Source organism: Pelodiscus sinensis, chromosome 3 (assembly GCF_052426305.1).
Source record: "Pelodiscus sinensis isolate ZL-2025 chromosome 3, ASM5242630v1, whole genome shotgun sequence".
NCBI lineage: Eukaryota > Metazoa > Chordata > Testudines > Trionychidae > Pelodiscus > Pelodiscus sinensis.
In genome coordinates, this window is record NC_143054.1 from 87,038,806 (window position 1) to 87,065,107 (window position 26,302).

Genomic DNA, 26,302 nt, shown 5'->3' on the forward strand with positions numbered 1-26,302 from the left:
TAACTTCAATACCGGGCAAATTAGTCGAAACAATAGTAAAGAATAAAATTGTGAAGCATGTAGAAGAACATAATTTGTTGGGCAAAAGTCAACATGGTTTCTGTAAAGGGAAATCCTGTCTTACTAATCTGTTAGAGTTCTTTGAAGGGGTTAACAAACATGCGGACAAGGGGGATCCAGTAGGTATAGTATACTTAGATTTTCAGAAAGCCTTTGACAAGGTCCCTCACCAAAGGCTCTTGTGTAAATTACATGGCCATGGGATAAGAGGGAAGGTCCTTTCTTGGATTGAGAACTGGTTAAAAAAGACAGGGAACAAAGGATGGGAATGAATGGTAAATTTTCAGAGTGGAGAGGGGTAATTAGTGGTGTACCCCAAAGATCAGTCCTGGGACCAATCCTTTTCAACTTATTCATAAATGATCTGGAGAAAGGGGTAAGCAGTGAGGTAGTAAAGTTTGCAGATGATACCAAACTGTTTAGGATAGTCAAGACAGAAGCAGACTGTGAGGGACTCCAAGAAGATCTCACCAAACTGAGTGATTGGGCAACAAAATGGCAAATGAAATTTAATGTGGATAAGTGTAAAGTAATGCACATCGGGAAAAATAACCCCAACTATACGTACAGTATGATGGGGGCTAATTTGGCTACGACAAATCAGGAAAGAGATCTTGGAGTTATCGTGGACAGTTCTCTGAAAACTTCCACACAGTGTGCAGCGGCGGTCAAAAGGCAAATAGAATGCTAGGAATTATTAGGAAAGGGATAGAAAATAAGACCCAGAATATCTTACTGTCCCTGTATAAAACTATGGTACGCCCACATCTTGAATACTGTGTACAGATGTGGTCTCCTCACCTCAAAAAAGATATTTTGGCCTTGGAAAGGGTTCAGAAAAAGGCAACTAAAATGATTAGGGGTTTGGAATGGGTCCCATATGAGGAGAGGTTAAAGCGACTGGGACTTTTCAGTTTAGAAAAGAGGAGACTGAGGGGGGATATGATAGAGGTTTATAAAATCATGAGTGGTGTGGAGAGGGCCGATAAAGAAAAGTTATTTATTAGTTCCCTAAATAGAAGAACTAGAGGACACCAAATGAAATTAATAGGGAGCAGGTTTAAAACTAATAAAAGAAAGTTCTTCTTCACACAGCGTGTAGTCAACCTGTGGAACTCCTTGCCAGAGGAGGCTGTGAAGGCTAGGACTATAATAGAGTTTAAAGAGAAGCTAGATAATTTCATGGAGGTTAGGTCCATAAAAGGCTATTAGCCAGGGGATAAAATGGTGTCCTTGGCCTCTGTCTGTCAGAGGCTGGAGAGGGATGGCAGGAGACAAATCGCTTGATCGTTGTCTTCGGTCCACCTTCTTTGGGGCACCTGGTGCTGGCCACTGTCGGTAGACAGGATACTGGGCTAGATGGACCTTTGGTCTGACCCAGTACGGCCGTTCTTATGTTCTTATGAAGCTTAGGGCTGGGGGGGTCTCACCTGATCAACTTGATTTTCATGCAAACCTGCTCCTGGGTTCGTATGTAGCCTTTGGTGGCCAGGCTGGCAACTATCCTTCCATAGACAACTGCATTCCTCCATCTAGTGCGGAGTTCATGGACATTGGGGGCATCCCTCCCAAACCTGAATAAGGTCCATGATCTTCACCCTGGACCAGGAAGGCGCCCACCTGTTCCGGGCCCTGGCAGGCTTCTGGGAGCTGGCACACTGCTCCTGGGGAGTGGTGGAGGGCTGGCTGCCAGTGGTTTGCTGGCTCATGTTTTGGGGCCACTGGGTATGGGGCAGTGACTGCTGGCTCTGAGCTGGCAGGTTTGGAGCTGGCACAGGCACTGTGGCCAGAGTCAACCCCTTTAAGGGCTCTGGGTAGTGGGGAGGGAGTGGGGTGTTCTTGGTTGAGGCTGGAGTGGCCACCAGGGTACCCTGGGAAGGCTGGAGGCTCCCTATTTCTATATGTGTCTACACAGCACTTATTTTGAAATAGCTATTTCGAATTTGGCATTATTCCTCGTGGAATGAGGTTTACCAAATTCGAAGTAAGCGCTCCGCTATTTCAAATTAATTTCAAAATAGCGGTTTGGCTGTGTAGATGCTAGTCAAGTTATTTCGAAATAACTTTGCTGTGTAGACATACCCCAATTCATCCTTTAATTCCCTTATTTTTTTCCTGCAAGGATCCCTGACAGCAGGTTCTGGTTTATGTGCTTAGACCACCATTGTAATTGTGGAAGCGTATGGTATTGAAGAATCTGGTGTGTCTCTAGTATTTTTCCAGTAATATTTTTTAAATCATCACACTCACAGAATTGGTGTAAGCTTTGTTTGGGATTTGTAGTCACTGTGAGCCTTTGGTTTTGGCCTGCTTTCTGAAGCTGGCCTTGGAATGGAGAACCTGAGATCCAAGGGGTTCCAGTGTGCAGACAGACTCTGCTAACAGACCGAAACCACCAAGGCCTGTCACCTGGAGATGACAGATCTGAAGGATTGCATTCCTGAGGTGTCTTTCTGTTAACAGAGGTTGACATCAGCAGGGGTTCAACTTGCTGTAGCACTGAATCTGATGACTGTGGATTCTTTAGTACTATGATATTAGATTTCACTCTGGTAGGAGAATGCCTTGGATAGGATCCTATGCTGCTTTTAAGTCCCCAAAGAAGTTTGGTATGAAGCCTATCAGTAATCACAAATCCTATAGAGCTGGAACTGTTTTGTTTTGTTCTGTTCATTCCTTATGAGCTCTTGAGGTGAAGGTGGTGCAAATGGCACAGCAAGATGAATCATGATCTTCCTCCAAACAAGTCAGACACCAAACATGGGTATCTGAAGCTGTAAATAGGACCAAAGACACATGTCATAAATCTTGGTCTTTTTTCTTTAGGATTTCCCATTAGTTTACATTTATTAGTTATGTACACCTCTTTTGGAGCACTGAAAATGACTAAAAAGAAATATTTAAAACTGGCACTGAGAAGTCAAAGTTGATGATTCAATATCGGACTGATGTTCCTGGTTCATCTGCAATGAGGATGGAAGAAGAAGTTACTCACCTTGTGTAGTAACGATGGTTCTTCGAGGCGTGTGTCCCCATGGGTGCTCCACTGTGGATGCCGGGCTCGTCCCGGCGCTGCAGATTGGAGATTTTTTAGCTGTTGTCTGCCGGACCGTGCATGCGCAACAGCCATCTTGAGCCTTTTCGCGCTGTTTCTGGTTGCTCAACTGTGGGTAATTCAACAGCAGTAGCCGAACTGAAGACGGTGGGTTCGGAGTCAATGAGTTGCCGCTGTAGAAAGGACTGCAGTGGCTACTGCTGTGTCAGTCATAAGTACGTTTGATAGCGCGTAGTGTTTTGCGAACGTAAGGCCCGACGACCAAGTGGCCACTCGAGAAATGTCTTTGAGGGGAACTCCCTTGAGGAAGGCTGCTGAAGACACCATTGCCCTAGTAGAGTAGGCCCTTATGGTGTGTGGAAGCAGTATGTTTCTTAATTCGTAACATCGTAGGATGCAGGAAACTATTATTTTTGAAATTCGTTGTGCAGAGAGTGGGCGACCCTTGGAACGGTCATCCAGTGAAATTAATAGATGTTGGGACTTCCGCAGATCGCAAGTTCTTTCGATGTAAAAGGCTAAAGCCTTATGGACATCAAGGTAGTGCAGTCTTGCATGATGCTCCAAGAAATGTGGCTTGGGATAAAAGACAGGGAGAATAATGGGTTTATTTATATGAAAGGAAGAGTTAACCTTGGGCAAAAATGATGGCTGGGGAGGTAGAATGACTCCCTGTGCTGTAAAAATGATACGGGGGGAGGAGCCGAGAGGGCCACTGGTTCTCTCCCTTTGCGAGCCGAGGTGATCGCTAAGAGGTACACGACCTTCGTATGAATATATGAAAATCGCATGTGTCCAAGGGCTCAAATGGCGGACATATTAAGGTGTCTAAGACCAATTCTAGATTCCATGGATCCAGAGGTTGTCTGTGCTCAGGGAAAAGATTGGTCAGGCCTTTCATGAATCTTCTCGTAGTGGGATGGGAAAATACAATATAACCATAGATAGGTTGGTGGAATGCTGTAACTGCTGCCAGATGTACTCTGAGAGATGAAAGGGTGAGCCCAAGGTGCTTGAGGTATAAAATATAGTCCAAGACTGAGTGTAAAGGAGTTTTGCTGGAGTCTAGGTTCTTGCCTGAGCACCATTCTTTGCCACTTATGAAGGTAGGTATTACGAGTTGAAGATTTTCTGCCACGTAATAGTACGTGTTTGACTGCATGGGAACAACTCATTTCCTTTTGTTGGAACCAATTAGGAGCCATGCGGACAGAGCGAGGTGATCCGGTTGTGGATGTAATCCTGTATCAACAGATTGAGTTGACTGGGAAGATGGTATGGAGGGTGAGGTGACATACGCAACAGGTAAGGAAACCAAGTCTAATGCGGCCAGAATGGTGCTATTAAAATCACTCTTGCTTTGTCCATAATTTACCTTCTCCAGGATCTTAGGAATTAGAGGAATGGGAGGGAAGGCATATAGGAGACGATGACTCCCACTGTAGAGGAAAGCGTCTCCCCTGGATGTGCGGCCAATGCCTGCCCTCGAGCAATATTGTACATACTTCACATTGCACTGTGTGGTGAAGAGATCTACTAATGGGTGGCCGCAATGGTCAAATAATGTGCGAAGAACATTTGGATGTAGTTCCCATTCGTGCTGTTGGGCAAAGCACCTGCTGAGCGCATCTGCTGTGATGTTGTCCTCCCCAGGAAGGTAGGCTGCTGTAAGAGTCACATTGTGTCGGTTGCAGAAATTCCACAAGCGTACAGCTTCCATGCAAATAGAGTGGGAACAGGCTACTCCCTGTCTGTTTATATAATAGACTATTGTCATATTGTCTGTGAATACTCGTACCCCCTGTTGCGGATAAGTGGGAGGAAGTATTTGCAAGCATTGGAGACAGCTCATAGCTCGAGCAAGTTTATGTGGAGGAGAGATTCATCAGGAGACCAGTGGCCTTGACTGCTTGTTTTGCATATGAGCTCCCCAGTTGAGTAGAGATGCATCCATCGTAATCTGGACAGTAGGCTCGGGCTGGTGGAACAGTATACCTGACAACATGTTGTGGGGGATAGTCCACCATTTTAGAGATTGACTATGGCAGGTACGACCATCATTCTGTGTACGTCTTGTCTGTGAAGAGCATATATTGTGGATACCCAATGTTGAAGACATCAGAAATGCAGCCTTGCACTGGCTACGGCTTATGTCGTCACTGCAGGCAGGTAAGTATGGGAACCGTGGGACGCATAGTGAGGATCTGTACAAGATCTTGGATAGTGTGAAGGCTGGAGGCAGGTAGGTAAGCCTGCACCGTAATGGAGTCGAGACGGGCTCCTATGAACTCTATGGATTGTTGAAGTATGAGGGACAACTTCTGGATGTTGATTATGAGACCCAAGGCGTCGAACAGAGACCTTGTCGTGTTGACTGCACGTAACGCTTCATCGAAAGAGGGAGCTCTGTGAAGGCAGTCATCCAGGTAGGGAAAAATGACGATCCCTAGTCAAAGGAAGGCCTCCACCACCACCACCCGTTTGGAGAAAACCCTGGGGGCTCACAATAGGCCAAATGGAAGGACCTTGTATTGGTAGTGGTCGGCACCTACCAGGAACCGGAGGAATCACCTGTGAGCCGGATGAACGATAATATGGAAATAGGCATCCTGTAAATTGAGTATACCTTTCTGCCTAGGAGGTCAAGTTATTTGCTGTCCTTATTCCCGGTGGTATTCTTGTAATGGGGTGCTTTGGCCCTTTGCTGCACAGCATCCAAGGCCAGAGAGTTAGGTTGCGGAAGGTTGAATAAGAATTCCATCCCCTTGGCCAGTACAAAATACTTTTTGTCCGCTCTTTTGTTAGTCAGAGGCGTGGAGGTGGGAGTTTGCCATATGTCATTAGCTCTCTCAAGTATCGCTTCGTCAATGGGAGGGCAACTTTGGATGAGTGGGAGGGAGGGAGGTTTCTCAGCAGGTGGTGTTGCTTCTGATGAACCTCCCCTAGTTGGACATTCTGGCTGTCTGCGACCCTTTTAAACAGTTCCTGAAAATCCTTCAGGTCGTCTGTCGGTGAAGCGTCTCCTGAGAAGACAGAATCATTCGGAGAAGAAGGAGCTATGTCTGTGGAGGATCGGTGGTGTGACCCTTCTGTGTCAGATAGATGCACGTCCTCTGCCGTAAGCTGTTGGATTGTTATTGGTTAGTCGCCAGTGGGCGTAGGTGGTCTCTCTGCAGGTAGAGAGGGAGATCTGCTCTTGTCCAGGGCAATGTATGAAGGAGCAGGTGAGGGTGAGATGCCCCTTGAATCAGTCGGTGAACAGAAACACTGCTCCCGGTGACTATAGTGTCTGCGCTAGCGGTCATCACGGTAAGGTGAATGCCTGTACGTGCATCTGTGGTCATCCCTGTACCTGGAACTTCTGGAGTATGAGGGAGACCTAGGGGATCTTGAACTACCGTGTGAGTAAGCTGGTGAAGGTTGATGATGGTGGTGGTAATGGTGGTGGAATCTTGAATGAGGAGATACGCTGGGGGTGCGCCTAGACTGGCAAGATTTTGCACAAAAGTGGCTGCTTTTGTGCAATATCTTGCTGCCTGTCTACACTGGCCACGAGTATTTGCGCAAGAACACTGATTTTGTACTGTACAAAAATCAGTGGTTCTTGCGCAAATACTTCGACGCTCCCGCTCAAAGATAAGCCCTCTTGTGCAAGTATTCTTGCACAAGAGGGCCAGTGTAGACAGCCAAGTTAATTTCTTGCACAAGAAAGCCCGATGGCTAAAATGGCCATCGCAGCTTTCTTGCGCAAGAGAGCGTCTACACTGGCACGGATGCTTTTGCACAAAAACAAATCCTTTGCGCAAAGGCACATGCCAGTATAGACGCTCTCTTGTGCATATGCTTTTAACGGAAAAACATTTCCGTTAAAAGTATTTGCACGAAATCATGCCAGTCTAGACGCAGCCTGGGTGAGAACTGTTGAGTAATGGGAGTGTAATGGCTGAATGAGCGGTCCGCACCAGAGATGGAGAAGGTGGTTCAGGGGAGAATGCTTCCAATTCTAGGCTTGGTGATGGTGTGGGAAGCTTGTGGGTCTTCTTTCTTCCCATGGTGGGTGCCAGGGAATGGTGTATGGGAGATGTGGGTGGCATCAATCTGGGAGTTGTTATTGCTCATGAGTAAGACAGTTCCATATCAGAATGACGTGTCAGTGCTGACAGAGCCATTGCTGAAGAGTCCGGTACCGAAGTGGCCGGTGCCAGCGGAGTCGGTGCCAACACGTGCGGTGTCGGCTGTGCCAGTGTAAACTCCGGTGCCGATGTAATCAACGGACTCTGTGCCGACGATGTTGGTGCCGGAGTGAATGCCGGAGTGGGTGCCGACTTCAGTTGCGGGGCGGTACGTACTGCTGGGCTCGGTGCCAATGTGCTGCGCACCTGTTTCTCTTTGTCTGGTCTGTAGGCCACCGTCAATTGAGAGGTGCCCGGCTTGTCTCCCATACTTGCTCTAGTCGGTGGTAGAGAGCGGGACGGGGAAAGAGTTTTCTTTTTATGCGCCACCTTCGAAGAAGGACAGCGGGGTGGCATGGCTGAGGAGTCCGACTGTGGCTGAAGAGCTCTGTCGAATAACAGCATTTTGAGTCGCATCTCAGTCACATCGTGTCCGGGCAGTCAGTTTAGTGCAGTGGGGACACTTGAAGAATGTGTTCCTCACCAAGGCATTTTATGCAAGACGTGTGCCCATCTGAAGTGGGCATGGACTCCCTGCATGTTGCACACTTCTTGAATCCTGGGAATCCCAGCATTTGGCAGTTTTATCAAATTTTGTTCTCTAAAAAAATTTTTTTTTTTTTGCGAACGTGCTAATTAAGAACTATGAACTAACTATAAGTATGAATAGAACAATTAACTATATACAATTTTTCACTCTCTCAATTCCTGTCAAGGTAGACAGGAGGTGGAGCTGTTACTCCATCTGTGCCTGAAGATGGTTAGGAGGAACTGGCGGGAGCCAGACCACACGATCAGAAATGGCGCGAAAAGCCACAAGATGGCTGCCATGCATGCGCAGTCTGGCAGACAATGGCTAAAAGATCTCCGATCTGCGGCGCCGGGATGAACCCGACACCCACAGTGGAGCACCCACGGGAACACTACCCGAAGAAGAAACTGAGGTGACCAGAGCACCATGCTCCCTTTTATAGCCTCACTCTCAATGTGTCCAGGAACAGTGGGAGGAAGAAAAAAAGAGAGAGAGAGTTGCAGGAGAGTGCTCAGGCAGGCTTTGCTTTGAGAATATCCACTGTCAGAGCTACATTTTGGCAAATAAGTAAGCCATTCAAATGGACAGTGTCAGTGTATATGCATTACTTCCTGGGAAAGTGTCAGCTGCTGGTGGATGAATGTAGATGCAATGGCAGCATGCTGTACATTAGCAACCACACTTACTATTTACCAAAGGTAAAAGCTAGAGAGAGCTGTAACTACCAATCTGGTTAACTTTTCTGATAATCTTAATGTGGACTGGCATGATTTGACTGATCACTTATTTAAAGAAACAAAGGTGACTCAGTTTTTACAACAGATAAAAGGATATAGGGAAATGTGTCAGATACTGCATGCAAGTGGAGACGTGCTAAGAACTGCTAAATCTCAAAAAAAAATCATTGCATATCATGGTTACAGTATTTTCATAGATTGGTCCCCAATATCCAAGAGCATACTATCTATTATGTTCTACCCTTTGCTAATTGTATTGGTATTACACTGCATTTGTTTGTGTCTGTGTGTTATGTATTGTTGGATAAAGAAAATGAATGCCAAACTAAAGCTGCAGACTGATGTCACCTCTCACTACAGTTCAGATGATTACACACTAGACTAACCCATTCCCCTTGTGAAAGTTGAAAGGTCAAAAGGGGGACAATGTAGGGCTAAAGAACAAAGTTGCCCTTTTAATGAATTATATCTACCCTTGTGATGTTATGTTATTTCATAAACAGTGGACCAATTTCTATGAATGGGATTTTATAAATGAAACAGTTAACCACTTTTAGATTAATTTGTTAATAGCCTGTTAAGAATTGCCTCTGAAGAATCTGTTCTAGTAACTCCTTTAAAACATTGTAACAGAAGTGACTGAAACCCCATTTTAAACTTTGCCTACAACTGCCCTCACCCTCCAGCCAGTCACCCCTCCCCAGGCCTGTTCCTGTCCCCTCCTTCCTGGCCAGTCACTCCCCCATCCCATTTCTGCCCCCTCCCTCTGGCCAGACACCCTGCCCCCAGACTGCTCCTGCCTCCTACCTCTTACCCTCAGCCTCTCCTACACCCCACCTCCTGTTCAGATCATGCACTCCCATCCCTATCCCACTCACTGTCAGCTCTATCCCACACTGAACCCCTCATTTTTGGCCCCACCTCAGAGCCTATGGGGCCCACAAAATCCACTTACCCTGAAATGCCTGATGAGTTAATCTGGCCTTACCTTGAACTTCAATCCTCTTCCCTCCCCACTCCAAGGGCTGAAGCACCAGGGAAGTAAAGTGTTTCAGCTGGGGGCCAAAAAAAATTTCCTGTGGGATGACAATGTGAGGTCATCTCTCTGTCAGGGGGAGAGAGCTGGGCCTCGAATGGTTTGGTGCTCCTTGGTGGGTGGAGGTGGGTAGAGGAGAGCCAGGGCTAGCACAGTCGAGGGGGAGGGAGGGAATGGGGTAGAGCTGGGGCTGGCATGGCTTTGGCCCTGCCCAACAGTGGGGGGGGAGAAGGAGAGGCAGCTGGGCTGGCACAGCTTGTGGGAGGGAAGGAAGTAGAACCAGGGATGGCACGGTCTCAGTCCTGCAGTCCTCGACAGCGGGGGAAGAGAATCAGGGCCTCGGCTGGCCCTCATAGGCAGTTGAGGGGAGAGCTAGGGCTGCCTACCTCCAGAGAGAGAGGGGGCTGGTGAGCCTAGTGAGTAGTGGGGCACAGCCCTTTAGTATTATTTAAAAGTGTGAATGTAGGTGTGCATGTAATGGAACCAGTCACCAATGCCAATCAATCCCCAATACCTGCCAGCACTGTCTTGATGGCTAAAAAAAAACAATGTGGTTGAACCCTGCAAAAGAACCCACTGAAAAAAAGAGAGACAAAAAAGCCCTATTAAGAAAAAGATCCAAGTCATATCTGCTATTAACTAATGACTCACGGTCATACAGTGCCCTGTTGCAGGACAGGATCTAAGGACTAAACCATATAAAAAGATGGATGCAAAATTAAAGGGTCAGGTGTTTTAATTCTATGATCATCTTCCAGGAGCATCAGTGTGTACCAATATGACTCAGCTCCCATCCTCATGTCTAGACCACCTGGCCAGTGGACTAGCATGAGCAACTGGAGGGTGGCAATATCGCATGCGTAGAAGTGTGTCAGTTTGTGCATGTGAATCAGAGAATGAGAGAGTGTGTGAAATAATTTTAGTAGCTAAGGACAGGACATGAACTCTGTATTTGCAATAAATGTGGCATATTGTCTTATCCCCCAAATAAGATTCTGATAGCTGTATTACTCTAAGTTCAACAACATTGGCACCAGTTGCTAGATCGGTTCACTGGAGATATTGTAGAGCAAGGCAGGTTGCTATGTGGCAATAGAATTCCTAGAAAGGAAATAAGTGAAATCCAAAGACAAGTGGCAATTGGACAACCGAGACCTGAAGTCAATCATAAGGGAAAGGAGGGGAGAATAGGTGCAGTTGCCATAGAACTGTGACAGGTATAAACATACCTCCCATGCTTATACTTAGACCCCAAGAGACTTTTCTTGGGACTATATGTCTTCAGTGTCAGAAAAATGAAGAATACACCTTCCTAAAAGGTAAAATGATCTGACATTTTAATAAATTGGCTGTGTCAAGAATTAGGCCACTTATAAAAGTCAATTACTTTTAAAACTATTTACAAATAGTATAAAGCTTGTAAAGCAAATATAATCATAAACACAATGCATATAACATCAATTTTAAAAAAAGTGCTTCAGTACTTTTTAGGGACAATGTAAAACCTGTCAGAGATGCTAGAACTGCATAATTTAAATAGAAAAACTAATAGCATGATCCTAAATTAATATTTGAGACTCATTTACATACAAAGTTATGGACATACATACTGGCTTTGAGTACAAGATCTGTGGCCTGCTGCTGTAAGCGCTCCCTAGCAGCTGCTAGCTCACTTTCCACCTCCTTATGTTTGCTTAACAATGATATCTCCTCCTCCTTGACATCATCTAGCTGTTTTTGAAGCACCTAAGGAAACATCAACATGATATTCATTAACACTACATAATTCTGCTGTTAACTTTAACAAATACAAATTTAGGATAGCAACAGATGATGTTTTGGCTTATCAGGCTTATTATTCATATACAAAACAAGGTCCTCTACATAAAATGATGCACATACTAACATTGAGTATTACCAAGAAAGCTTTCTGTTTCTATGTGTACCTGATCTCTGTTACAAATTTAACAAACCTATATAGAAGCATATAATTACAGGTTTTTATTATTTTTATTACTGCCTCTAATTCACATTTGGATCCACACTCAGGTAAGATCAGTTATGTTGCAGAATGACCACACGGAAGAAAGAGATAGATACTACGACAGCTATAACCCCATTAGGCTATTAGAGGTGAAGGGTAGAGAAAGCGCAGCTATCTTTGGGAACACAGATCTGGAAGAACTCAAGTTACTGTAGAAGGTAGGTAAATGGAGGACACTCAACTATAACTGGAAGTTCCTTGGGATATGTAGTTTCCATTTGTATTCAACATATCAGTATTCATGAGCCTCACACACTTGTGACTGGAAATTTTAAATAAGCAGTATTGGTTGGTCCTCATATCTGTAATTCTCCTTATGTGCTGAACTGAAGATATAACAGACCATGCAGACTGGGTTTTTTTTTTTTTCCCAATTCTTCCTTCTACCATGAACCAAATCATGATCCACAACAGAGGAGATGTAGGGCAGAACAGAGAAAAGGACCACACATTCCAAAGAACCTCCAGTTACTGGTAACTAACCTCAATTTTTTCTTAAAATGATGTGTATTCAGCATGAGGGAAATTAATAAGCTTTTGTCAGCAAGGAGGAGGGTGCAAGGATACAAATGGTACCCATGTCCATAATACTGATGTCCTACAGCTATCTCTGTAAAAGAAGTCTGGAGATCAATGCTTAATGTTTTGTAAAGTTGTAGATAGAGCTATATATAGCCACCCTATATACACCTTTTAATAAGTATCTCTCATAGAGATGCCACAGAGGTTGTTTGCACTCTGGTGGAGTGGGCTCTTAGCCCCCTCCAGGGTGTCTTTGTAATTGCTTTTGTTTGCTGTAGATTGAATACTAGTGCCTGTTGGGCATCTATGGCATGAAAGAAGTTACTTGTCCTGTGCAGTAACGATGATTATTCTTTGAGATGCATGCTCCACTTTGGTGTTGGTGTGTCCTCACACCAACAATCAAAGATTTTTAGTCTAGCAGTGCACATGCAGCAGCCATCTTGTGCTGTTTTCGTCCATTAGCTACATGTGCAGCATGAGTGCCCCTTCGTTCCTTTTCTACTGGAAAGCCTCTAATGGACTCCAAAGTAGAAGGGAGGAAGGGAAGGTAGTGGAGCACCCACAGACACACATCTCACAGAACCATTGTTACTGCACCGAGTGAGTAATTTCGTCTCTCTTGAGTGGTGTCCCTGTGGGTGGTCCAATTAGGTGACTGAAGAGCAGAACCCACAGTAGTGGAGGGGGGGCAGTCTTTGGAGTTATTGAACGTGATGGGTAGCAGTCCTTGCTGTAGTATATAATGTTGTGCGAAAGTATGCAAGGAAGACCATGTAGCTGCTCTTCAGATGTTGGCTAGTGGCACATTGCGTAAAAAGGTAGTGGATGCAGCCATCACTCTGGTGGAATGCGCAGTAACTGACTGCAGTGGCTCTGTTTATGCAAGTTGCAATCCATCTGGATGTGTGTTGTGCAGAGATAGCTTCTCCTTTGGTAAGGCCGGACATGGATATAAAATGTCTATTTGATTTTCTAAAGGATTTGGTCCTGTCTATGTAAAATGCGAGCACCTGTCTTGTATCAAGGGTGAGTTGTGTGGTAAATGGGATGGTAAATGGGTAAGTAAATGGGCTCATTGATATGGAAGTCAGAGATGACCTTTGGTAAAAACTCAAGCCGGGGTCTGAGGATAATCTTATCCGTGGTAAAGAGTGTAAAGGGTGGGCCCGACATAAGGCCTGCAATCTTCCCTACCCTTCATGCCGATGTGATAGCAACAAGGAAGGACATCTTCATGGCCACGTGCTGAATTAAGGCCATTCCTAAAGGTTTGAAAGGTGTCTTTATTAACAAGTTCAACACAAGGTTTGGTCTCATGATGGGACAAGCACACATATGTTGGGTTGTGCTTTCGATAGGCCAGATAGGAACCACTTGGCGATGGGATGAACAAACACCAAGACACCATTTACTGGCTCATGGAAAATGGCGATGGCCAAGAGATGAACTCTTCTGGAGCTGATGGAGAGCCCGGCATCACAGACACATTAAGTATTCCAGTACAATAGGTACAGTACTGAAGAAGTATGTGGTTGTAGATGGCACTGACTGCACCATTCCCGAAACCCCTTCCATTTGTTTTGATAGATGTATCTCATGGAAGGGCAGCAACTGCTGAGGAGGATTTGATTCACTCTGTGGGAGCAGGAAAGATCAGTATTCTGGAACCATGGAGAAGCCAGGCTGTAAGCTTCAGATTCTGAGGGTTCAGGTGGTATGTTCACTCTTTGTGTTGAATTAACGATTGGGAAGTTACAGGGAGTTGAATAGGTTTGGTGACTGACAGGTACTGGGGGTAAGGAAGCCAATGCTGCCTCCACAAACATGGCGGTATTAGGATGACATACACTCGATCCTCTCAGATCTTGTACATTACCCTGGGGATCAGGGGAATTGGAGGAAATACGTATGAAAAAGAATCCGTCCATGGTATGGTGAACGCGTCCTCCTGTGGAGCATTTGTCCTGGCCTTCTCAGAAACAGAAGCAGTGACATTTGTGGTTGATTGTTCTGACAAAGAGGTCGATGACTGGGAACCCCCATTGCCAGAATATGGGCAGGATGACTATCAAGCTGAGTTCCCACTCGTGCTGTTGGGAAAAATGTTTGCTTAGCTTGTCTGTTCTGGTATTCTGTTGACCTGGTATGTACATTGAGGTTGGTGTAATGTTGTTTTTCCACACATCAGTTCCAGATCTTGATTGCCTTGGTATAGTGAGTGTGATTGGGCACCCCACTAACCATTGATATAATACATACAGGGAGCATTGCCCATGAGGAGGGATATGGTATGACCCTGAATCAGCAGTAGGAAATGGAGTCAAGCATTGCCAACTACCCAGAGTTCCAAAGTATTGATGTGCAGCCTTGACTCTTGGTCAGTAACCATCTGCCCTGCACTATATGGTGCCTGCAGTGAGCTCCCCAGCTTAGAATGGAAGCATCTATGGTGATTATCTGCAAGGGATCTGGGCAATGGAAGGGGACTCCAGAGAGAAGATTGTGTGGGCAGGTCCACCATTGCAGCGATGTCAGCACTAGTGCTGTTGGTGTAACTCACTTCACGAGACTGTGCTCTAACAGCCAGGTTTGTAGGCATCTCACATGGCGCCTCGTAGGGACACAAGAGTGGCCATACTGGGTCAGACCAAAGGTCCATCTAGTTCAGTATCCTGTCTGCCAACAGTGGCCAACGCCAAGTGCTCCAGAGGGGGTTGACTGAAGACAATGATCAAGCAATTTGTCTTCTGCCATCCTTCTCCAGCCTCTGACAAACTGAGGCCAGGGGCACCATTCCTTACCTCCTGGCTAATAGCCTTGTATGGACCTAACCTCCATGAATTTATTTAGCTCTTTTTAAAATTCTGTTATAGTCCTAGCCTTCACAGCCTCCTTTGGCAAGGAGTTCCACAGGTTGACTACACGCTGTGTGAAGAACTTTCTTTTATTAGTTTTAAACCTGCTACCCATTAATTTCATTTGGTGTCCTCTAGTTCTTATATTATGGCAACAAGTAAATAACTTTTCTTTATTCACCATCTGCACACCACTCATGATTTCATAGACCTCAATCACATCCCCCCTCAGTCTCCTCTTTTCTAAACTGAAAAGTCCCAGTCTCTTTAGCCTCTCCTCATATGGTACCCGTTCCAAACCCCTAATCATTTTACTTACTCTTTTCTGAACCTCTTCTAATGCCAAAATATCTTTGAGGTGAGGAGACCACATCTGTATGCAGTATTTAAGGTTGTGGCTGCCATCTGTCCTAAAGCCTGTGGGCATGTGTGGGTTGTCACTGGGGCCTATAGAATGGTTTGTACAACATCACACAGTGTTTAAAAACAGTTCATATGGAGAAACACTCTCATAGGGAGAATCTGGTAATGTTCCAATAAATTCTATTCTCTGGGTGGGATCCAGAGTAGATTTCTATGTTTATTAAAAGACCCAAATGGGTAAAAACGACTCAAGTAAGGTCTGTCATGATCATTGTATGTTGTCAGGAAGACCTCTTGATTAAGCAATTGTTGAAGTATGGGAATACGGTGACTTCCTAGTTTCTGAGGAAGGCTGTGACTATGACTAGGGTCTTGAAGCTGTGCGGTGCTATCAATAATCCAAAATGGAGGACATGATACTGGTAATGTTCTTTGCCCACCATGAACCTGAGGAACCTTGCCTGAGCTGGGTATATTGTTATATGAAAGTATACATCTTGAAGGTTGTGGGTTGAGAATCAGTCCCCCTCATCCAGTGCCAGGATGATGGTTCCTGTTACCATCCTGAATGTACTGAGCTTCCTGAGATCTAAGATTGGCTTCTACCCCATCTTTCTCAAAATGAGAAAACAGTTGGAATAGAACCCTCTTCTGTTAGCCTTCTTTGCTCTGTGGTCCCTAAACTGAGTAGTTTTTGAGCTTTTGCTTGTAGAAGAGGCTCATGAGAGGGGTCCCTGAAGAGAGATGGGAAAGGGGGTATGGACAGGAAGGGATGGTACAGCCAATTCTTATTATTTCAAGGTCCATAGTGCTGAGATTGGTGGTAAAAGGGCCTCAAATGATGATGGAACACATGGATGGTACGCACCAGATGTAGGGGGTGGTCACTCATGCCCTCAACAAACCTTCAAACTTGTGGTTTGGGAGCAGCAGATTGGGGCACTGATACCTGGGTGTGCTGTGCCCTTCTACTCAGCCAGTGCTTGGGCCCATTGTCAAATGGCCTCTGAGGCTGCTTTTGGTAGGAGGTATCTTTTGTCCTCTGATATGGGGTGTACCACCTCCTCTTATTGGACAGCATGAACATTTCAAGTGTCCGGAGGGTTGTGTGCAAACCTTTCATTGAGTGGATTACCTCATCTATTTTGTCCGTGAAAAATTGAGCCCTATCAAAGGGCAGGTCCTCCACTTTGGTTTGCTGTTCCCTGGGAACACCAGATACTGCAGCCAACTCAGCATATGACAATCACTATTGCAGCCGATCAGGCCACCTTATTGGCTACATTCATCGATGCTTGGAGTGCTGTAGGGCAATGGATTGGCCCTCTTTCATGATGGACTGCAGCTGTAGCCTCTTTTCTTCTGATAAGTCATTGAGCAGCTCCTGAAGCCTAGTGTAATTAGAATAATCATAATTAACCCGGAGGGCTGTGTAGTTAGAGGTCCTAAACTGGTGCGTAGCCAATGAAAAAGCTTTCCTCCCTAAAATATCAAGTCTTTTGTGCTCCTTGTCCTGAGGTGTAGATTTGTACTGTGGTTGACTAAATTGGTGATGAACAAAATCAACAACCAATGAGTTTGGCTGGGGATGGAGAGAAGATAAAAATCCATGTCCTTCATTGGGATAAAGTATTTTCTATTGAGGATTGAGTAGTCTGCGGGGGAGACTTTGCTGGGGTACACGTTGGAGTAGCCGCAGTTAAGTGACGAGATCAGTGCCGATGAAATGGTTAAGGATGGTATTGGGCCCATGGTTCCCAGGGAGGCCACTGAGGTTGGTATTGCTGAGCTGGGTATGGCCATGGGTGACTGACCCAAGGGTATTGAGGCAGATGGTACCATGGTCTGTGCTTGCTTAAGTGTCAAGAGCTCACTGAAGCCGTTGACGACCAGTGCTGGGAGGAAAAACGGCTGTCCTTTCCAGTGTCAGGTCCCGTACCTGGAGATGACAGCGTAGGGGAGAATGAAATATTCTCAAAGGGACACTGGTACGGGGTAGGTTTCTGAATCCTAGGGGAATGTGGAAGCATCTTATCCATTGGCACCAGTGAGGAGGGCAGCAGCAACAGTGATGCTCGGTGCCAGAGCTCTGATTCATTCTGTTTAAGCTTTGGTGCCTGCGGTGCTGAGGAATGCTTGAGTGCTGCTGGGCACCAAGACTCTTGGATCTTTGTGGGTGCCAGCGTAGTCAGTAACAGAGCGGTGTCCATTCTTTTCAGTTCCAGCTCAACACCTTTTGGCAGTGCCATCTTTTGTTTATGAGCCATGCAGGATATTGATGACACTGACGAGCATGGAGCACATGAAGTGAATGGCATGGTTGGCAAGGAGTGTGCCATAGAGGCCTGGGACTTATGGGAATCGCAATTGGGCAACGAGTTAGCCCTTTTTCTTGGTGTTACAGGTTCTGAGGGGGCTGTTATCCCTTCAGCTGCCAGAAGGCAAGATTTCTGCAAGAGCAGGTTTTTAAGCCTCATCTCTTGGTCCTTTCTGGCCCTGGCAGTCATACTTTGACAATGTGGGTATTTATGCGCCACATAACATTCACCTAAGCACTTTATATACAAGGCATGCCCGTCTGAGGCGGGCATCAAGTATCTGCAGGAGTTGCATTTTTTAACGTCAGGAGAACCTGGCATTATGCTGAACTAGGGTGAAGACCTTGAAGCAGGGAAACAAGGTGGAAAAAATGGGGAGTCATTTTTTTTTTTTAAAACAGTAACTAAATAACTACTAACACTAAACCGAGTAAAACTATGAACAACTAACTAAATTTTCCTATCTTTTCTCATTTGAGGAGAGCACTCCATCTTCTACCAAGGATGGTAAAAAAAGAATTAAGGGACACTCAGCTAACTGACAAAAACAGTGTGAGATGGCTGCTGCACATGCACGGCATGGGAAGGCACCATTACACTAAAAATCTCCAAACGCCAGTGAGAGAACACACCGACAGCTGAGTGGAGCACCCACAAGGACACCACTCAAAGGAAAACCTTCTCTTATCAGAAGCACAAGGATTTACAATAAATAAATAAAAATACTAGGAAGTGTATGGTTTGATTCATGTTGACGTCTGTATTTACTTTAGGGACCAATTTCAGGTGGAGACAGAGAGAGACTCTCTCTCTTTGAAAAATGGTATACAGTGGATATGCCATGAATGTTCCCAACTGATACAACAGCAATTATATATTTGGATATAAATCTGACAATTATCATCAGGAAATGGGAACTTAAGCGGGTGGCTAATGCTTGAAAGGGAGATCTGGTGAGAACTGAAAGGATGAGACTGAGATTTCACTGTGGTGTTAGTCTGACCACTAGCAGGCAAGTTATAACAAATCTCTTCCAGAATCTAGCTGAGTAAAAACAATATAGCCCTCAACTGGAGGATGAAAGGTGCTGATTTATACAGTTGACTGTCTCCAGCTACTCTGGTCTGACAGCAGTGCTGTCACCACCACTACCGCAGAAGTAAGGATAGCAGCTCTGCAACACTCTCCACAATAACCTTGTGACCCCTTCAGCATCACAACCCCTTTTTGTGTGTCAGGATCCCTATAATCACAGCACACTGAAACCTCATATTTAAATATCTGACATCATGACATTTATTATTTTTACAATCTTATGACCACTAAAATGACCATTATGGACAGGGACTTTGTTAGAGCCCTATGCTAACGATTGCCACTGATTTCATATGGCTAGTTTTCTGCTAAACACACTGGAACTTAAAAGAATGATGTGCTGTCAATCTCACCTGAACCATGTTTTCTGCTGTATTGAGTGCTATCTGAAGCTTTTGGCATTTCTCTCGCAGACTGCCTGCTTCATCCTGTACCATCTGCAAGTCATTCTTCAGTTTCCCAAGGTTCTTCCGTAAAACAGCCTCTTGACTTTGAAACTCTCTTCTTAGCTCCACTTCTTTTTCTTTGCAGGCATGCAGGCTTTCAGCTGTAAAGAGCTGAGATCTTTTCAAGGCATCAAGTTCATGTTCATAAAAAGACTGAGCTTTGCTGAGTTTGCCTTCATACTCCTCAATGAGTTTTTTCCTCTCCAGTCTTAGCTCTTCAGTTTTGCTGGTTAAATCTTCCAGTTCCAGCCTATGCAACTCCTCCAGCTTCTCTTGCCCCTTACTTAAAGTAGCATTGTGATTCTGATGAGTTTTCAGAAGTTCTTGGATTTCCAGTCTGTGTGCTGCTTTCAAGTCTTCCAGAGCTGAGTGTTTGTCTCTCTCAAACTGGACTTGCAATTGTACAAAGCTTCGTAGCCTCTCCTCAAACTTCTTTCTAATTTCTTCTACTTCTCTTGACATAGTTACTACACGCTGCACATGCTGGGCTTCTGCACAAAGCTGCATATCTTCTACTCTATCTTTGTAAGCTTCAAATTCTGTCAAAGCTTGATGTTTCATCTTTTTATGATCTTCTAATGACTCTTCCAAAACCTGGATCTTTCTCTTAAGATCCATTTCTTCAGCAACTTTACTCTTATACTGTAAAATCTTTTCCCTTGTTTCTGTAAGAATTTGCTGGATTTCTTCTTCATGATCATCCTTGAGGGCTTGAATAGCGGCTTCATGTTCATCATTCTTGGTATTTAAAGCATATATTACCTGCAAGTTTAAAACAGAATTTTATTAAGTAAGGTATATTCATGACTTATTGCTAAATCAAAAAATAATCTCCAAACATTTTGACATGCAGTCACAAACAAACAATCATACAGGTTCATGACCCAAATTAAGCAGCATACATTTTTACGAATGAGACTTCACAGGCCTTATGTACCAAATATCACAGTCATTTTATTCTTTTGAGTAAAACAGTATTGTTGTGCTTCTGGTACTGCCATTCTGCTGGTGAATAATCATATGGCATCTTACGCAAGTTTTGCAGAAAGGAAAAAATGATCTACATACCTCAGAATACCCAAATATTAATATAAAAGATTGCAATGTGTGTAAGAATTTTTCTGCTGGAGAGTAATGTATATCAAACATAAGAGCTGAATGGTAAATGGAATCTCTGTTCTTGTAAGATGTCAAGATTTTGAAAAACAAGCTGTCCTGTATCAGGTTGAAAAGTCAACATTTTTCACAGGACTGAAATTCCAAAATATTTCATTTAGGACACACCAAATATGTTGCTGTCCGGCTCCTTGCAAGCTCCCTCCTAGGGAGCTGATGGGTTCTAGAGACTTGCCAGCTACACAAGTTTTGAGAGTTGCCTAGCCGGCAAACCAAAAAGGCAGCATACCACGTAGGGAGCCAGGCAGGCTAACAGAATGCCAGGAAGGCTGGCCTTTCTGGTTTCCATCATAAGTTTTGATAGAATTGAAGCATTTTTATGGAGCATTTCAATTCTTTTGTATCAGTATTTTCTAACAGAAAAGTGTCATTCACTCCCAAACCTACAGAATGTAGCTGCATAAGGGACATTGAAGAAATATGGTTGGAAGAGTTAAGAGGCACTAAAAGAAGCAGCAAAAAGGACAAAGATCCGCAATGTAGAAACTTTTTTCTTTCTAAGTAACCATTATAAGAAAAATCTTAAAAATGAATCAAGTGGATTCCAGAGGCCTAGGAAAAGGCAGGGACTTGTGCAAATTAATACTCCTGGGGGATTCTGTGTTACTGCATGCATAATTAATGAAATGCACGTTTTTAAATTTTTTGCACAGATAAAAGGCTTCTACTGAAAAAAAATACTACAAGTCTGCCTTTTGCCCACCAGGAGGCACTGGGGCAATAGAACACAGCGCCACTCACAGCAAGTTAGCTGTGTCTAGATTACATCCCTCTTTTGAAAGAGGAATGTAAATTAGGCACTTAGAAATTGCAAATGAAGCCGGGATTTGAATTTCCTGTGCTTCATTTGCATAATCACATGATGGCACTCTTTCAAAAAAAGCACTCTTTCCAAAGTAAAACCGCGGTCTAGATACGGTTCTTTCTAAAAGGGAAGGCTTTTTCAAAAAAATCCTGTAAACCTTAGGGAAGAAAAGACCCTACCTTCTACCCAGCACCTGTTGAGCCAGGGTAGGAGACACAGGGGTTATGAAGAGGGAGACGACATGGGATCGCTGGCGGAGCAGATGGAATTCATAAGGGCTAGTGGGGGAGGACAGACTGGGACAGGGGCTGAATGGGAGTGGAGGCACAGTGGGGAGGGACTGCAGAGCTACAGGGAAGAATGGGAGTGGCTGAGAGAGGGCCCAGAGATAAATGGAGATGGGGGTAAGGAGTGCAAGGGCAAATGGGGATGAGAGAAGTGGTGGTCTGAGTGGGGATGTAGGACACATGTGCCTGGCTGAATAGGAGAGGCTAGGTTCAGCCAGGGTCTGCATGGGGGAAGCTCCCCAACAGTTCCACCCCCAAAAAACTTCTGTTCTCCACCTTCCTTACAAACCCTTTAAGTTCACACTCTGGCTCCTTTCCTGCAATTACTTCCTTCTCCCTCAGCTCCTCTGTTATGACAGACTCCACCCAGCCTTTGCACTGTTTCTGGGAGGTGTAGGAAATATGGTTCTTTATTGAATTACCACAGTTCTATATTAATATTCTTAGCAAGGAATCTATTTGTGAAAAAAACATTTTCTGAATCTTTTTTATCTGCATTGTTACAGACATACTTGCTGGCAGATATTTAGAAAAATTTCTAAATTAATTGACACTGGTGTGATTTTGTTTTATTTGTCAAAATAAAAATATGCAGAATTTGAAAATACAATGCACAGACTTTTTTGTTTTGGTACAGAATTCCTCCTTCTCTTCACCTGTGCAGAAAGAACTTAAAGCAGCCCAAGTCCATACTCTACTTCAGGGTTAAGGAAGGGCTAGGATGGACTCAGAATACTTCCAGTCAAAGAACAGAGAGGACTTCCTTTCTGGATTGACGCAACCATGTGCAATTGTGGAGCCTGCCAAATGAAAGCTCTAGCCAGCTCTACATACGTAGGTTCATTGTATGGACTTTTGTAATATAGGGAAAAGTCCTTTGAATTCTAAAAATTTAAAGGCTTTATTGACATAATTTAAAAAAAAACACCAAAAAAAAAATCACCATTTCACCATCAATATGTAATCATCATCCAGATCAATTTCAGTTCCATTCAAAACAAAAGAGGAGAAAAGCAGTGTCAAATAAAATGGGCGTAAGGAGGAGAATGAAGGAAAATGTTCTCAAGATTTTATTTGAGATAACAAGAAAGTTGTTTTTAAAAGGACAATTATTTCAGGTCTTTTCAACTCATTTCTAGTTAATTTTTAAACAGATATTTCCACGTGATTTATTGATGAATTTCAAAAGAAGAGAATACTTTCAAGGTCTAAATGCTTTTTCATATTAAACTGTTAATATTGTTCTGTAAGCAAGCAGAGCTCCTATGTTAGGAAAGAAATTAGATTAATAATCTTTCCTTCTAGTATCTAAAACAGACAATAGGTATACAAGTCCTGCCGATTTTGAATAAAATTATAAATATGACAGCAATGCTACACATAGGTTCTAAAGGTCAAATTACCTTAGCTGACATATGGCTATATCCAGCATTTTAAGTCAAAAGCTTCTATTTCTGTCTCCCAGCATATATGCCGTTTCCTGTTGAATGTCTTAATTTCTGCCCCCAAACATGCATACTAAACAAATTCTTTATATCTACCCTGTTGCTGAGAAATCCCTAATCCCTGAGGGCCTCTGCCATATTCAGCAAGTTGGTTTCCCTATAACTGGTGCTTCATATCGGTCTTTTCTATTCAGATTGTATGGAAGTTCCTGGGAGCAGAGACTAGTATGCAACTCATACATCTTTGTGAACAACTTCAGCTCTAACTGCAAAACCTCTCCTGCAGTGATGGGTAACAGCTCATCAGGGTAAGCTGCTGATGGACCACCAGACAGGTTATTTACCTAGTGTCCACAGGCATGGTTGCCAAAGGCTCCCATTGACTGTGGTTCACTATTCTAAGCCAAAGGGAAGCTGCAGGAAGCAGCACAGGCCACTGGGACTCTTGCATATATCAGGCACTGCCACACCAACGTCCTCTTAGTTCCTTCTTGCTGACAACTGACATAGGCAGGACATAATCGAATGGGCATGAACAACACATCTCAAAGAACAATAATTATGAAAGGTAAGGAACTATTTTTTCTTCTTTGAGCGCTTGCTCATGTTGAATACATTCCAGATGGCTCACAATCAGAATCCCTGGAGGTGGGCTTAGAGTTCAGTCTTGAAGATTGGAGGATTGCTCTGCTGAAACCAGCATCATCTCGAGCTTGCTGGGTCATTGCAGTGTGAAGTGACGACCAGGTAAGAGTCCAACAAATTTTTTGAACTGGCATCTGAGCAAGAAAGGCTGTTGAGGATGCCTGGACCCTAGTTTAGTGACCCATCATGATTGCCAGCAAAAACATCTTTGCCAGCTCATAACAGTAGCGACTGCAGGCTGTGATCCACAATATTAATTATCTGGGCAGACACTGGGCATCCCCATTCATCCTATCTAGAAGAGCAACAAACAACTGTGTAGACTTATGGAATGGCTTTGTTCTTTCCATGCAGAAGGCCATGGCCTGTCAGACATCCAACATACTCAACCTGCATTTCTCATCTGTTGCATGAAGCCTTTGACAAAGAACCAGCAAGTCTATGCCTTGATGAGTATGGAACTGGTAATGACTTTGGATAGAAAAGGCTTGTGCAGATGCAGTCAGACCATGTCCTTATAGAAGATCATGTAAGGAGCTTCTGATGTGAGCGCCCTAATCTTGGAACCCTGACAAGCTGAATTTATAGTGACTAAGAAGGAGACCTTCGACCAGAGAAGTAGGAAGGAGAAGGAAGGAGAGGGGCTCAAAAGGTCATACCCATGAGCCTTGACAACACAAGATTCAGGTTCTAATGGGATACCAGGTCCTGCACATGTGGGTAAAGACACCCCAGTCCTTTCAAGAACCACGCCATCATGGATGGGCAAAGACTGTTCTGAGATGAAATAGACATTGGACAGCCAAAATGACAGCCAGGTATACCCTGTCTGAAGATAGTGACAGGCCCTGGCTGCTTAAGGTACAGTAAATACTCCAGGACATCTTGCAGCAGGACCTTTTCCACACAAAAGTGATGAGCCAAGGCCCAACAGATGACCCACTTCCATGTTGCAGATTGGTAGCTCTAGTGGAGGGTTTTCTGCTTCCCAGCAGGACCTACTGGTCATCAGTTGTTCATCCCCACTTAGCCATGCAGCAGCCAGGATGTCAAGTGCAGCATCACCAGGTTTTGGTTCAGCAGATCACCTGGGTCTGAGGTCCCAGAACCATGGCTAAGAGACAGCTGCAGAGGGGTTACTGCTGACAAACTCGCCAGTTCTGATGAGGCAAAGTTGGGGCTATAAGGATGACCATGGCTTGGTCTTGATTCACCTTTAGCAGGACCTTGTGGATGGCACCAGCAGGAAAGTGTACATCAGTGCTCCCAAATATGGAATCAGAAAGGCATCTGTGATGGATAGGAGCAGCACTGGCCAGCACCTAGTGACTAAGGGGTCAAACTCAGGTAGCTAGCAAGGGTGTTGGCATGGGGCCAGACGTACCAATCAGGATACTGAAATCTGAATTAGATATAAATATCTGGTCTGCTCTTCATTTGTGGGGAATTTCTATGAAAAGGGATGGGGAGAGCAGATGCAGGGATCAGAATTACCATGCCTGTAGGAAATATTGGACGTGAGAGTCAACTGGACCTTGAAGTACAGATCAGCATGTATCATGAGCAGAGGGAAAGTATATCTAGTTGTGATCTGGATATTTTTTTTATTTTGGATGTTTGGTTTAAGCTTCTCTGTGTGAATCTCTCTCTCCCTCATTCACTATCTAAGAGTTCTTCCCAAAGACTTTCTCTGTGTTTTAATTTGTTTTACTTAGCTGCTCTATACAACTAGCAACCAAGTATGCTTTATCAAGTATATCTTTTGTGTGTTAATAAAAATCACTTCAAGGTGATTATTTGATTTGTGTGTCCTGGAAAATAACAGGGGATGTGTGTGTGTGTGTGTGTGTGTGTGTGTGTGTGTGTGTGCGCGCGCGCGTCTGTATGTATGTATTTGCTTGCCTAAGACTAGGCAGTCAGCTATCAGAGACTGCAGCTAGTTTCTCTCTTCTTTTTTCAAGCTCTTTAGGGCAAAAGAGCTTGGGGTACCCCCGGGGAAGTAATTCAAGTGTTCCGTCCTGGTTTTTAGGGTGAAATAACTTGATGGGGTGGCAGTTTTTTTCTTCTTCTTTTTCTTTCCCAGAGCCAGTGCATCTATGACTCTGGGGAGGTTATTTTTTTTTTAAGAAGAGCCTACAGAGGCAAGGTATTTAAGGTCTTTGCGGTCCCTCACCTGCTGCACTTAGGCTACGTCTAGTCTACACGCCTTTTTTGAAAGAGGCTTTTTCAAAAGATACTTTCGAAAAAGCCTCTTTTGAAAAAACGTCTAGACTGCATTACACGGATCGAAAAAAATCGATCCACTTTTCAAAAAAGCATCTAGACTGCTGGATGGTCTTTCAGCAAAAAAGGAACCTGGAACTGCTATAGGGCAAGGGGGCAGCCTTTACTTCCCGGTGCTGCTGCATGCCCTTTGCAGAGACATGTGCTTAAAGGGATTCCCCTGAACAGCCTGCTTCTGGGTTGCCTACCTCCTAGAGAGAAAGCAAAGCTGCTGCAGTTCTTGCTCTGGTTGCCCTGCTTTCTTGGACACCACAGCAGTTTCTTTTCTGTTTTTTTTTTCTTTTCTGCTTTTCACTGTGTTTTTGGCCATGGAGCCTGAGCTACCCCTGGGCAGACGATGGCCCCATGCTGCCATACTGCAGCTTCTGCTGCATCTTCATGACTCTGTCATAAATCTCCTGCCCCATGTGGACCCAGACCATA

At 44.4% G+C, this 26,302-nt stretch overlaps 1 protein-coding gene across 10 annotated transcripts in view; it reads right to left on the reverse strand.

Moving 5' to 3' along the window:
* The window catches only part of FAM184A (family with sequence similarity 184 member A), a 186,934-nt gene that overhangs the window by 113,739 nt on the left and 46,893 nt on the right, over window positions 1-26,302 (reverse strand). For all 10 annotated transcript variants that reach the window (XR_332068.5, XR_012902649.2, XR_332069.4 and 7 more), the window contains exons 2-3: window positions 19,146-20,000; window positions 11,203-11,338 (exon numbers count right to left, since the gene is read on the reverse strand). Coding sequence is in view for 7 of the 10 variants with exons in the window: in XM_006123068.5 (XP_006123130.3) it covers window positions 11,203-11,338; window positions 19,146-20,000 (991 nt within the window). In the remaining 3 variants the exon portion in view is untranslated. The remainder of the gene's footprint in view (window positions 1-11,202; window positions 11,339-19,145; window positions 20,001-26,302) is intronic.